This window comes from Mesoplodon mirus (genome assembly GCF_964341445.2).
Source record: "Mesoplodon mirus genome assembly, chromosome: 13".
In the NCBI taxonomy this organism is placed as follows: domain Eukaryota; kingdom Metazoa; phylum Chordata; class Mammalia; order Artiodactyla; family Ziphiidae; genus Mesoplodon; species Mesoplodon mirus.
In genome coordinates, this window is record NC_138989.1 from 9589210 (window position 1) to 9603022 (window position 13813).

At 52.4% G+C, this 13813-nt stretch overlaps 1 protein-coding gene across 5 annotated transcripts in view; it reads left to right on the top strand.

Annotated features, from left to right (window-relative positions):
- CUX2 (cut like homeobox 2) overlaps positions 1 to 13813 on the top strand; it is a gene marked incomplete at its 3' end in the record, with an annotated part of 263117 nt that overhangs the window by 226708 nt on the left and 22596 nt on the right. For 4 of the 5 annotated variants that reach the window (XM_082641208.1, XM_082641210.1, XM_082641211.1 and 1 more), the window contains 8 exons: positions 850 to 929; positions 1832 to 1898; positions 4513 to 4561; positions 8537 to 8641; positions 12170 to 12361; positions 12456 to 12514; positions 12988 to 13036; positions 13109 to 13229. In XM_082641208.1, coding sequence (XP_082497334.1) covers positions 850 to 929; positions 1832 to 1898; positions 4513 to 4561; positions 8537 to 8641; positions 12170 to 12361; positions 12456 to 12514; positions 12988 to 13036; positions 13109 to 13229 — 722 coding nt within the window. The remainder of the gene's footprint in view (positions 1 to 849; positions 930 to 1831; positions 1899 to 4512; positions 4562 to 8536; positions 8642 to 12169; positions 12362 to 12455; positions 12515 to 12987; positions 13037 to 13108; positions 13230 to 13813) is intronic. The other variant, XM_082641209.1, reaches the window with a different exon arrangement.

The window sequence follows — 13813 nt, forward strand, 5'->3', positions numbered from 1 at the left end:
AGGCTTAGTTGCTCTGCAGCATGTGGGATCTTTCCAGACCAGGGCTCGAACCCATGTCCCCTGCATTGGCAGGAGGATTCTTAACCACTGCGCCACCAGGGAAGTCCCCGGGGGCTGAAGTTTTAAATAGAGTGTTGGAGGAGGCCTCACTGAGAAGGTGAGCAAAGCCGTAAGGAGGTGAGGGAGCCTTGCAGGTATATAGGGACAGAGAGAACAATCAGTGCAAAGGCCCTGAGGTAGGAACGTGCCTGATGTGTGAGGGGAGTGTGGCTGGAATGGAGTGAGCGAGGGGGAGGGGGCAGGATAAGATCAAGGTAAACGGGGCTCCTTCCCTAGAGTCTCTGAGCCAGCCAAGGTAAGGCTCAGGCTTTGCATAAACCCTCCCCCAGCATAGCTAGGGGTCCTCTTTCTCTGCTGGGATGCTTGCATCACACCCAAGTTAGACCACAGTGGGCTGGGGGTGCTTCCCAAACTCCTGCCACAGAAAAGGGAAAAAAAGTGCCTCTCAAGGGGACACTAATAGTTACCAGTGATGCTGAGGGAACTCTGGGTGCTGGGCACCACATTGAACGTGCTTCACAGCACTCTCTGAGGCAGACTCCGTCAGAAACCCATTTTATACATGAGGAAATTGAGGCCCAGAGAGGCAAGGTCACTGGCTGCTACAGAACCTTAACTGGGCACCAGCTCTAATGGAGGCCACACAGTCAGCAAAACAGCAGGGCAGCCAAGTGCCTGAGTGTCATGTTTAAGGACTCATTAAAAAGACGGAGGTGCAGATTTTACAGGGAGTGGGAGAGGGGACAGGAAGCCAGGATGGGCCGGTCCACACACCAGGTCTTTTCACAGGGGCCTTCAGGAAGTACAGGCCTTCACTTTGGCAGCCAGACTGGGGGAAGCCGAGGAGAAGATCAAGGTCCTACATTCAGGTGTGTATCTGGCACATGTCCCCTGCCCTCGTGCAGCGCCCCAGCCAGTCAGACCAGGAGGCCCAGGGGGAGTGGGAGGGGGCAGTGACACTGAACACAGGGTCAGGTGTTCTAGAATCAGGAGGGCAAGAAAGGAGTTTGGGAAGGGAGAGGAAAGACTTACATTACCCAGCAGGGATCAGAGCCCCAGTCCCGGGGGTCGTACTACTGTGGAGAGAGGGTTTGAGATAGAATTCAATCCGGGGTGACAAATGCAGTGCCTACAGGAGCCGGGCATGCAGCCAAGCTGGCTGGATTAGGGAATGCAGTAGGGAAGGGTGGGGTGTGGGTCAAACTGGCGAACCCAGGCCTGATCTAAAGAGGTGGCCACTGCTGAGCCCCAGCCAGGCACTGCCCAGTATAGCCAGTCCCTTCCATTTTGCTAGAGAAATCAGAAATCTGGAACTTTATGAGAAATCCCTCATTTGTTGTAATATACATGTATCTGTTGATTTCGTTGCCCCTCCCGTCCCCTCACTTCCAGGGCTGGGCCTCAGGGTGGGTGAGCTCATGCACGGACGACCCCACCCAGGTCCTGGAGTGACCTTAAAGGTGTTAGGGGGCTCATACACCAGGTCCCGGGACAGACTGCCCCCTCCACTTACCTGGGTCCCCTGAGCTTCATAGAGTCATAGAGAACCATGTCATCTGCCCTCCCCACCCTGGCCATGCCACAGCCCTCCCTCCAGCTCGAAGCCCTTCTAGGGGCAGGAAACTCACTGCTTGTCACCAGTTCTAACTGACAGAAAAATCTTTCCTCACTACCCCAAGCTTCATTCTGCCTTCCGGGCCCCAGAGAAGGGGAGCGGGTTCCACTTCCCTGGAGGTGGAGGGCCTTACTCCGGCACTTTAATTTTTCCAAGCGTTAAAGGCCACGCAGACAGAGCTGCTGGAGCTGCGGCGGAAATACGATGAGGAGGCGGCATCCAAGTAAGTGAATGCCATGCTGAGGTGTGTCTCCTGCCTGTGACCCTCCAGACATGCCTCCTCCCTCTGACCCTCCCAGACATGCCTCCTCCCTCTGACCTTCCCAGACATGCCTCCTCCCTCTGACCCTCCAAGACATGCCTCCTCCCTCTGACCTTCCCAGACATGCCTCCTCCCTCTGACCCTCCCAGACATGCCTCCTCCCTCTGACCCTCCAAGACATGCCTCCTCCCTCTGACCCTCCCAGACATGCCTCCTCCCTCTGACCTTCCAAGACATGCCTCCTCCCTCTGACCCTCCCAGACATGCCTCCTCCCTCTGACCCTCCCAGACATGCCTCCTCCCTCTGACCCTCCCAGACATGCCTCCTCCCTCTGACCTTCCAAGACATGCCTCCTCCCTCTGACCCTCCCAGACATGCCTCCTCCCTCTGACCCTCCAAGACATGCCTCCTCCCTCTGACCTTCCCAGATATGCCTCCTCCCTCTGACCCTCCCAGACATGCCTCCTCCCTCTGACCCTCCAAGATATGCCGCCTCCCTCTGACCCTCCCAGACATGCCTCCTCCCTCTGACCTTCCAAGACATGCCTCCTCCCTCTGACCCTCCCAGACATGCCTCCTCCCTCTGACCCTCCCAGACATGCCTCCTCCCTCTGACCTTCCCAGACATGCCTCCTCCCTCTGACCTTCCAAGACATGCCTCCTCCCTCTGACCCTCCCAGACATGCCTCCTCCCTCTGACCCTCCAAGACATGCCTCCTCCCTCTGACCTTCCAAGACATGCCTCCTCCCTCTGACCCTCCCAGACATGCCTCCTCCCTCTGACCCTCCCAGACATGCCTCCTCCCTCTGACCCTCCCAGACATGCCTCCTCCCTCTGACCTTCCAAGACATGCCTCCTCCCTCTGACCTTCCAAGACATGCCTCCTCCCTCTGACCCTCCCAGACATGCCTCCTCCCTCTGACCTTCCCAGACATGCCTCCTCCCTCTGACCCTCCCAGACATGCCTCCTCCCTCTGACCCTCCCAGACATGCCTCCTCCCTCTGACCTTCCCAGACATGCCTCCTCCCTCTGACCCTCCCAGACATGCCTCCTCCCTCTGACCTTCCAAGACATGCCTCCTCCCTCTGACCCTCCCAGACATGCCTCCTCCCTCTGACCTTCCCAGACATGCCTCCTCCCTCTGACCCTCCCAGACATGCCTCCTCCCTCTGACCTTCCAAGACATGCCTCCTCCCTCTGACCCTCCCAGACATGCCTCCTCCCTCTGACCCTCCCAGACATGCCTCCTCCCTCTGACTCTCCCAGACATGCCTCCTGCCTCTCACCCTCTAGACATGCCTCCTCTTTCTGATATTCTCCCTCGGATTCTACCTGAGACACCCATTGAATTAAGTACTCTCTGCTCCACACCCGCATAGGCACACAGCTGTTCACCATTTATTTGTGGTGCGATCCGTGTAGCACAAGCTATAAAGGACATTCTGGGTTTCCAGCTAAGCAGACTCTGCTGGTCATGGGCCTCTGCCTTGCCCCAGCCTCTAGGGGCTGTCCCCACTCCCCAGGTTCACAGTCCAACCCTCAGGGCCAAGTGTCATTAACTTAAATTAATCTGGACTCAACATTTCTTCAGGCTTTAAGATATCACTTAATCTACAATTTAGCACCTACTGTTTACCCAGTGCTATGCTGGGTCCCTGGAGGAAACCCCAGAACATGGGCCTGTCCTCAGTCAAGGAGAGGAGACAGACACTAGCTGATGTACAGGAATAAAGTCTTTCATTCACAGACACTATTGAGCACTTACTGTATGCCTGACACTGTTGTGGCCACATGGTAAATGCTATGAAGGGAAAAAACAGGAGCAGCAAGAGAGAATAACATGGAGGGGTGGGTCCTATTATCCAGAGTAGTCAGGGAGGACTTCCCTGAGGAGATGACCTTCAGAATGAGATCTCAAAGATGGGAAGGAGATGGCCACATGAAGAATGCTTGGAAAGGTGCTGTGGGCAGTGGGAACAGCTTATGCAAAGAAGGCCTTGAACTGGAACATGCGTGTAGCACGTGTGTGGCTTTTAGTCACCAAATGCTCCCTGCAGGCCCCTTGTGGCCCCACCCCTTGCTAGGCAGAGGGGCAGCCGAGGTGGATGAGGCCTGTCCCGATCCTTTAGGCGCTGACAACCCAGGGGGGTGGTGAGGCAGCAAAATAAATGAGGGTAGTTGAGGGAGGCCTCCTAGGAGGACACTCTGCAGCTGGGTGTAAAGCTCAGGCCCTGTTCTCTTGAGGAAGACGTCCAGGTGGAAGGCATAGCAGAGGCAAAGGCTGGGAGGTGTAGCTCTGTGGCACCTTCAGAGAGTGGACCCCTGGGGGAGATGGAGGCCAGGCTGCCTGGAAGGGGTCCAGTGCTGAGGCCCCTTTTCATTTCCCCCCAGCCTGGATTCTTTCCCTGCCCCCCCAGCTTGGTTTCTCTCCAGTAGGAAGGATGGAAGGCAGCCTGCTCGAGGGCCCCATTGCAAGACCCTTGGGTTGGCAGGGGCTGGGGGGTTTCAGGAGTGTCGGGGGCCCTGGTGGCTGCCAGAATCCCTTCCTCAGGGCCTCGTCTTTCTGTCTCAGGGCAGATGAAGTCGGCCTGATCATGACCAACCTGGAGAAAGCTAATCAGGTGAGGAGATGTGTGCTGGGGGCTCATTCTCCCCGGGGTGGGGGTCTTGGGCCAGGCGGAGAGGAGGAAGCTGAGCTGAATCAATATTAATTGAACTACATGCCATGCTGAGTGCTGGGGCTGGGAGCTGTCCGGGACCCAGCCCCTGAGTTCCCAGAGGAAGGAGGGTGGGATACAGACAGAACACTCAGAAATAGGGTGATGCAGGCAGCAACAATTGGGGAAGGGGCACCAGCCCCAGACTCAGGGGTCAGGGAAGACATCCCATGGAAGGGTCGTGGAGCTGAGACCTGACAAGTAACTTGAGACTAGAGGGATGGATTCCAGGCACGGGACGGCCCTGGTAAAGGCCAGGAAGCAGCCTGCAGAGCATGACAAGTGCCCTTCCCCGTGGGAGGAAGGCAGAGCAGTGACCAGAGATCCCAGGCCCATCCCCAGGCTAAGCTGGGACATGGGTCTCTCTCAACCAGACTGAGTGAGGAGCTATGTTCCATAGAGCCGAGGGTGGTGACGAGGGACAAGCCCGGAGCTGCTTCTCTCCCTCCATCCCCACCTGGGGTCTCCACCAACCTCCTCACTCGATCACCAGGCAGGCACTGTGTGGACCCTAACCTTCCCTGGGGGCCCCACATCCTAGTCCCAGCCCGGGTCCTTGTAAGTCCTTCAGCCTCTCCGAGTCTCAGTTTTCACATTTATAAATGGGGTTCCCACGTCCTGCCTTCCTCTGGCTTCAGATGTGTTGCCATCTGTGGGACAAAGTTGGGCAGGACTTTGAAAGGAGGTAAGATGTGGCCATAAGGGTCCGGTCTGGAGTCCTGCGGGCCTACTGCATCTCTCCCCGGTCCCCTGCAACACCAGCAGCCAGGGGCATGGCCAGGAGGGGTCAGCAGTGTGACAGGGCAAGTGGTCATTTCCCCAGGGGTGGTTGAGGGAGGCCTCCTAGGAGGACACTTTGCAGCTGGGTTCTAAAGCCCAGGCGCTCTTCTCTTGAGGAGTGGCATTCCAGGCAGAGGGCACAACAGAGGCAAAGGCCTGGATGCCTGGCTGTGCCAGCCTAGGGACAGGGTGCTCCCTCCTGCAGAGGAAGGTTGGAAAAGAATAATGTTTTTTAGGTTAATTTTTTGAATAGGTAATCCATTTACTTAGTTCAAAACTGAAAAAGGTACATTAGGGCATAGCCGGGAAACTCCATCTCCCCTCCCTGAACCTGCCGCCAGTTCCCCTCTCCCCAGCAACCTCTGTTACAGTGTCTGGGGTCTCCTCCCAGAGATCCCTTCACAAGCCCATGAACATCTACTTTTACCCCTTTCTAAAACAAAAATGAGGGACTTCCCTGGCAGTCCAGTGGTTAAGACTCCACGCTTCCAATGCAGAGGGCCCAGGTTCAATCCCTGGTTGGGGAACTAAGATCCCACATGCCGTATGACCAAAAATAAATAAATAAAAGAAAGAAATCATCACAACCTTGGTATGCATATCCTTAAGAGAATAATTAGCAACTTAAAAAATAATAATTATTATTAATACTATATACACCCTCCTGAACCTTACTTTTTCCATGTATGTGTCTTAGATAGAGCTTGTTCCGTATCGGTATATAAAGCAGTTCCTTCTGTTTCACAGCTGTGTCGTATTGCACTACATGGACACACCATCATCTAACCCAGGGGAAGGCAAACTTTCTATAAAGGACCAGAGAGTAAATATTTTCAGCCTTGCAAGTCACTGTCACAACTATTCAACTTTGCAGTGGTAGAGTGAAGCATAGATGATATGGAAACAAATGGGCATGGCTGTGTTCCAGTAAACCTTTATTTACATAAACAGGCAGCAGGTTGCAGTTTGCCAACCTCTGGTCTAACTCATACCCTATCGATGAACGTTTATGGTATTCCCAGTATTTTACCATCATCCTCCACACTGCAGTGAATAACTTTGTACAGATATCATTTCATACATACCCAAGCCACTGTATGGGGCAAATTCCTAGAAGTGGAACCGCTGGGTGAAAGAGCTGTGCGTTTATAATTTGGCAAATGTGACCAAACTGCCTTCCATGGGGTTGTGCCCGTTCACACTCCCTCCGGCAAGGTCTGAGAGGGCCCGTTTCCCGATAGCCTCACCAGCACTGTGTGTCGTCAGACTTTTGGATCTCTGCCAATCAAAGAGGCTTAAGAAGAGCGATCTTAGAGTAGTTTGAATAGGAAGCATGTTTAATAATGTTTATTTTTTCCTGAGTATCAAACTAAAACCTGCTCGTTGTAGAGTACTGAGAAAAAAGTAAATGTCATCATATTAGCCTTTAATATCTATTTATTAATACTACCCTAAATGTGAACAAGAGGATTCTGGAGCGGAGCAGATCCTTAGGACTTGTATAGTAAAGACCATGCCAGTTTGCCCCAGTTCTCCCCCTGGGGTGACAAGACGAGAACCAGATATCCTCCTACATGCACCAGAGTTTGTGCTGTAGGCAAGGAACCACCCAAATATGAATCTGGGTGGTTGTGTAGTATAGTAGAGGGACGTTCTGAGAAAGGGAGAGAAATCGACTCTGAAGTATCGTGACGAACAGAAGGGCAAGGATCCTGGGTTCCTAGCATTTGGAATATAAATACTTCTCTCCAGGGGAAGATAAAACTAGTAGCTTTAAACCCAGCTTTACAAGCCAGGGGGTGTCTCCACGGTCTGGGTCTCATCCCCCCTTGAAATGTCAACAGATATCTCCCAGGAGGTGAATCTTTCTGGAGTTCTCACTAGCTAATCAGTCATGTATTAACTCCAAGGCCTGTCTTTTAGCCTAGATCCCAAGTTTCAGTCACATTTGCTCAGAATGCCCTTTGTGGAAACATAAAAATGTTTCCTCTACAACCCCACACGCCCAAAACCTCTCCCAAAACAAAACTGACTCCTAACTCGAACCATTCCTGGAACAAGGCAGGATACTAATAAACAAACAAATCAGTTAAAACATAAATCAATGAAATGTGTGCGTGGATGTGTGTGCATCTCTGTGCGCGTATAGTGGGCACAGCATCCTGATTGCTAAGGTCAGTGTGTAAGTTAAACTTAATCGCTATGACCTGCATCACCAGCTGGGGGTCAAGATACAACTGCAACTCTTTTAATTTTCCATAGTTCAAGATCCCATACACCCTGTTGTTGTTAATAAAGTAAACCAGTTGTTGACACATTTGTATGTGTCAGGCATCAAGATGAGATACCTAATGAGTTGTATTTTACCAAATCACTTACTTGCAGAACAACCCTATGAGATAGTTGCTCTTATAATGCCCATCTTACAGACAGGGAAACTGAGGCCAGGGATATGAAGTTTCTTGCCCAAGGTCATACAACCAGAAAGAAAGACAAAGTACAGATTTCTCTCCAGGCCACAAGTCTACATTGTTAACATTTGGATGCTTCCTTCCAGGCTTTTTCTTAGAAATTTTTGAAGAGTTAAGATTCAGTTTAGTAAACTGTGGCATTCTGATTTTAGATGTATTTCAACACTCCTCTACAGTTTCATTGCCCCCATTTCACAAAAGGAAAACTAAGACTCAGAGAGGGGAAGTAACTTGCCCAGGGGCCTGCAACAGCTTGTGAGCCACCTCTGCAGACACCATATGGCACAGGAGCTGGGGACAAACTCTGGCCTTTTGACTAGCCAGGCCTGAAGTTTACTTGGCAGACAGAAGTGGCCAGGGAACGTGTGAAAAATTGCCAGTTACATCAAGACAGCATCTCCCTTCCTGCCCTAGTGAAGAGGGAATGTTCTAGCTCCTCTTGGATACACACCAGGGAAACCAAGAGCCAACTCAAGGGTCCAGGACCCAGAAAGGAGGACCCCAGGCCCTCAGACCTGCCTTCCCAGCTGCTGCCTGAGACGGTGCAGGGAAGCAGTGGAGGGCCAGGGTGGGATCCCGTGTGGCCCCGCTCACCTCTTAACCACACTTGCCCCATTTTCCTTCCCAGCGAGCCGAGGCTGCCCAGCGGGAGGTGGAAAGTCTTCGGGAACAACTTGCCTCCGTCAACAGCTCCATCCGCCTGGCCTGCTGCTCTCCTCAGGGACCCAGTGGGGTAAGGATGGTGGAGGAGCCACGGGGAAAGGTTGGGAAAGGCCAGGTTTGTGGGTTTGAATACGTGGGTGACATTTTGTGGGTGGACCATGCGCATTTGTGTGAAATTGTGCACATGAATGGGTGTGGGTCTCTGTGTGCATACTGTGGGCATAGCATTTTAATTGCCAAGGTCAGTGTGTAGTTAAACATAGTCACTGTGACTTGCTTCACCAGCTGAGGGTCAAAAACAGCCACAGCTCTTTTAACTTTTCAAGCTCAAGCTTCCATATACCTTGATTCCATATACTTTGGAATTTAGTCAGGCCAAAGAGGATCATTTTAGTTGCCAGGTGCCCAGCAAGAGTGGGTAGGAGAGTGAGTTTGATCAGTAGATCAGCCATGCAGTTTTGGTGGCTGCCACCAGGTGTTGCTGTTGACCACTGGTCTCACACTGCTTGGAAGATGTGCGGGACTGCTACAGGGATGCCCCGCTGGTTTTCAGTCCCTCCCAGACAGCAGTGGGGCTGCTGACCAAGAGCTGAGGTTGACACTCATATCAGCCATGGGTTCCTAAAATATATCAGGATGATTCTAATGAGGTTTCCCAACCAGCCACATGTTACAAAGAACCAAACTTTAATCATCAACCCTGAGGTTCCTGTGTTAAGCCACTTAGTCAGTACATCTTTCTCATTCCTCCAGGTTGGTGCCCCTTTGGGTCCTGGGGACATTTCCTGCCAAGGGATTTTAATCAGGTCCACCCCAACCTACCCTTCTGTCATGTAATAAGAGTCTTCATTGTTCCTCTCCCAGAAAGCCTGGCTTCCTTATGTAAATTGGTCCACCTTCTTTCCAGATTTCTTTCCAGATATCAAGGAATGAAATTCATGATTGCTTACATAATCACAGGTCTGCTCCAGGGTGATTTGCAGTCTCCATTCATGAACCTGAATTTGCCGGCATAACTTTCATTTCACCTGACACCCTGATACATAGACCTGTGTGTCTGTATCTGTCTTTCTATTTAAATATTGGAATGAGTCTCTTTGAACGTGTGTTACTGTGTATGTGTGTCTGTTTGTGACCTTTGGGCAAATAACTGTATCCTTAACCTAACTGTGCCTCAGTTTCCTCATCTGTATAAATAGGACCTGCCTTATAGGGTTATTGAGAGGATTACATGGTGCTTGGTTTATAGTCTATGCTCAGTAAATATTTAATGCAGTGTTACTGTTAACTAGTGTATTTGGGGTATGTCCAGGGTGTTTTTGCCCACGTGAGCATGTGGCCTCTGAGCACATACATGTCTCTGTGTGTGATGGTGACACGTCTCCTTGGTGCCTGTGCATTTCCGTGCGTGTGCTTGTCAGCATGAGTATCCTCACAGGTACATTTGTCAGTGTGTGCTGTGTCCGTAGGTGTGTGCACCTGTGCCCGTGTCCCAGGAGGCAGCGTGTATGTATCAACGTGCCTGATGTCTGCACGACATAGAGAATGAACACAAGAAAGACAGAGCGAGAGCACTCATGAGGATGCCTCAGAGAGAATTTGCCAATGGTTCTTAATTAACCCCCATGGAAGCCAGCAAATGCCTGTGCTAATCAGCCATGAGGAACTTTGCTGGTTTGGGAGGGGGGTGAGCTTTTCTGAGCACAACAGTGGCGCTCGATGCTAATTAATTTAATGTGTTAATGGCATCCGCTTCCTGTTTTAATTGGCATTTACCTCCATAGAAGAATAGCTGGGGTTGGTAGTGGTCAGTTTTTTGTTTTTTGTTTTTCTTCGTAATGCTGCTTAGATTCATTTGTAACTGAGCTCAAGGGCAGCCTGACTTCAGGTCCCCTCAAAGAGAAACCTCTTCATCTTCAACCAGGACAAAGGGGCCATTTCCTAAAACCTGGAGAAGCTGTGGGGCTTGGGGCTCGTGGCAAATTAGGATGAGGAAGGAATCACCCTAATGTGTCTCATGGCTGCAAGGTCTCAGGTCTAATCCTGTGGTTCTGTTGCTGCCGGGAGTGGGACCTGGGCCCGATTTAGAAACCCAAGCCTTTGCTGTTCTCTCAGCCAGGAGCATCCTATAACTACCACTTCCTCACCCAACTGACTAGTTCTTTTTTGTTCCTTTTTTTCTTTTTTTTTTAATATTTATTTATTTTGTTTTTGGCTATGTCAGGTCTTAGTTGCGCCACACGGGATCTTTCGTTGCGGTGTGCGGGCTCTTCGTTGCTCTTCGTTCTCTCTCGTTGTGGCACGCGGGCTCCAGAGCACGTGGGCTCTGTAGTTGGCGGCACGCGGGCTCTTTTTGTTCCTTTTTAATAAATGTGTTATTGAAGTATAACATCCACAAGGGAAAATGTGCATATCATAAGTGTACAACATTTGGAATTTTTCAAAGTGAACACAGCCCATAACCAGCATCCAGATCAACAATAAAACATTCTAGGGACTTCCCTGGTGGCACAGTGGTTAAAAATCCGCCTGCCAATGCAGGGAACATGGGTTCAAGCCCTGGTCTGGGAAGATCCCACATGCCGCAGAGCAAGTAAGCCTGTGCGCCACAACTACTGAGCCTGTGCTCTAGAGCCCGTGAGCCACTACTGAGCCCTTGTGCCACAACTACTGAAGCCCGTGCACCTAGAGCCCGTGCTCCACAACAAGCAAAGCCACCGCAATGAGAAGCCCGTGCACCGCAACAAAGAGTAGCCCCCGCTCGCCGCAACTACAAAAAGCCCACGTGCAGCAATGAAGACCCAACGCAGCCATGAATGAATGAATGAATGAACGAATAAATAAATAAACAAACAAACAAACAAACAAATAAATACTTTTTAAAAGACAATAAAACATTCTAGCACTCAGAAGCCTCCCTCGTGACCCCATCCAGGTGCCACTCCCCCTGACTTCTAACGGCACAGATGGGTTTTGCCTGTTTTGATATCTGATCTTAATAGAATCACGCATACACTTTGGTGTCTGGCTTCTTTGGCTCTATGATATATCCGGGAGAGTCATCATGCTGTGTTGCAAGTAAATGTAGATTATTCGTTTTTGTTGCTGTCTAGTATTCTGTTATGTGAGTATTCCACAATCTGTCCACTTTCTGGTGGGTAGGCATCTGGGGGGTTTCCGGTTCGGAGCTATTACAGAGAGGGCTGCTGTGAACGTTCACATCCTGTGTCTTGGTGCACAAGTGCCCACATTTCTCCTGCATATATTTCACCAGGACTTAGGGCACCGAATTTTCACCTTTAGCAGAGGCTGCCAAGCAATTTTCCAAATCACTAACTTGTTCTTGAGCTTCATCACAGTTTAGACATACCTTCCTCCAAAATACTTTCTCTGACCACTCCTTCTCCCTCCTTATTTCTTTTCAAGAAGAGAGGGAAAGACATCCAGGCAGGTGGGACCAGCCTGAGCAAAGGCTCAGAAGTGGTAAGGGGAAAGCCACAGGCCTGTGAGAGGGGCTGAGTCACCCCAGGGAGCACAGCAGCCCTGCAGCCCCCTGTCCCACACCTCCCGGCCCCTCCAAGCCCCTGTTTGTGCCCAGGATAAGGTGAACTTCGCTCTGTGCTCGGGCCCTCGGCTTGAGGCTGCCCTGGCCTCCAAGGATCGGGAGATCCTGCGGCTGCTGAAGGACGTGCGGCACCTCCAGAACTCTCTGCAGGAGCTGGAGGAGACCTCCGCCAACCAGATTGCAGACCTGGAGCGGCAGCTCACGGCCAAGTCCGAGGCCATCGAGGTAGGTCTTGGGGAGGAGGTGGGCAGATGGGAGATGGGCGGGGAGTCCCCAGGCAGAAGGCCGTGGACCAGCCTCACCATCTTTGTCCTTCTAGAAGCTGGAAGAGAAGCTCCAGGCACAGTCTGACTATGAAGAAATTAAAACAGAGCTGAGGTACTGTGTGGGGCGGGGCTCCACAGACCCCCCCCCCACCTCAAGCCCTCTTACCTGACTGGGGGCTGCCTGGGAAGATAACAAGGGGCCCTCGGCAAAGTTCACCATCTTCCTCCCTCCCACCAGACCCCACTTTGTGGTACCCTTGTCAACTCTCCACTGGCTCCTTGGGGGTCATGCCCGGACCTTTGTCATCAAGAGAGCTGCCTGTGGGAAAACATAGCCTTGCTGGTGCTGTAACTGGGCAGGGGGATGATGCCTTAATCAGCTGAGCTCCAGCCACACTCCCCCAGGTGACAGCAGACAGTTCACAAGCCCACTAGTTAAGGCCTGTTGTCCAGTGAGTCCCGCGTTACATGGGGTCCTGGGGGCTGGGGTGCTTGCTGTCAATCAGGGAAGCTAGCAGGTCGCAGTGCCTCTCCCCCGGCCTGGGGAACTGGCTGGCCTCACACTCTCTCCACTTTCTCTGGCAGCATCCTCAAAGCCATGAAGCTGGCCTCCAACACCTGCAGCCTCCCGCAGGTGAGTATCCCCACCACTGTCCCCGCAGGGCAGGCTGCCCCTGAGAGCCTTGCACCAGCCATGCCCTCTCAGCCCTGCTTCTTGTCTCCTCAGGGCATGGCGAAGCCCGAAGACTCCCTGCTCATGGCAAAGGAGGCATTCTTCCCTGCGCAGAAATTCCTTCTAGAAAAGCCTGGTCTTTTGGCCAGCCCTGGTAGGGGAGGAGGGGTGCTCTTGGGGCTGAGGGGCCGGGGTGGGAGCTGCCCGTGGGTCTCTGGCTTCCTCCATGCCCTCAGACCACTGCCTTCCACATGGGCCGGAGGATGATGGATAAAAGGCAGGCATGTTGATTGAGTGCCTCCTGGGTGCCAGGGGCTGAGCTGGGTGCCATCCACAGCTAAGCCAGCAGGCAGCTGTCCCACAGGATGCCACCCACATCCACGCCCACACTCAGGGACACACAGCTCACTCAGGCCCTCCTGAGGTCCCCCGAAGGGCTCGCTCATGCCCTAGCCTTCAAGAACAACAGGAAGAGGTCACGGGACAAGGAGGGCATTCACACCGCACCCCCTACAGCAGACCACTGGGCATGGCCTGCAGACACGCCTGTCTCCCCCAGATCGCCCCTTCTCCCCACACAGTGGCTTCATGACCTGTCAGCCATGTGGCCCCAGCCGACACTTTCTGTGTGCTGCCTCCATTTCCTCATCTGTGAAATGGGGGCGGTAATGGGCCCTGTGCGGGTGGAGTAAGTTAGCAGCATGGGAAATACAAACGCATAGTCAAGGGGTGCAGGGC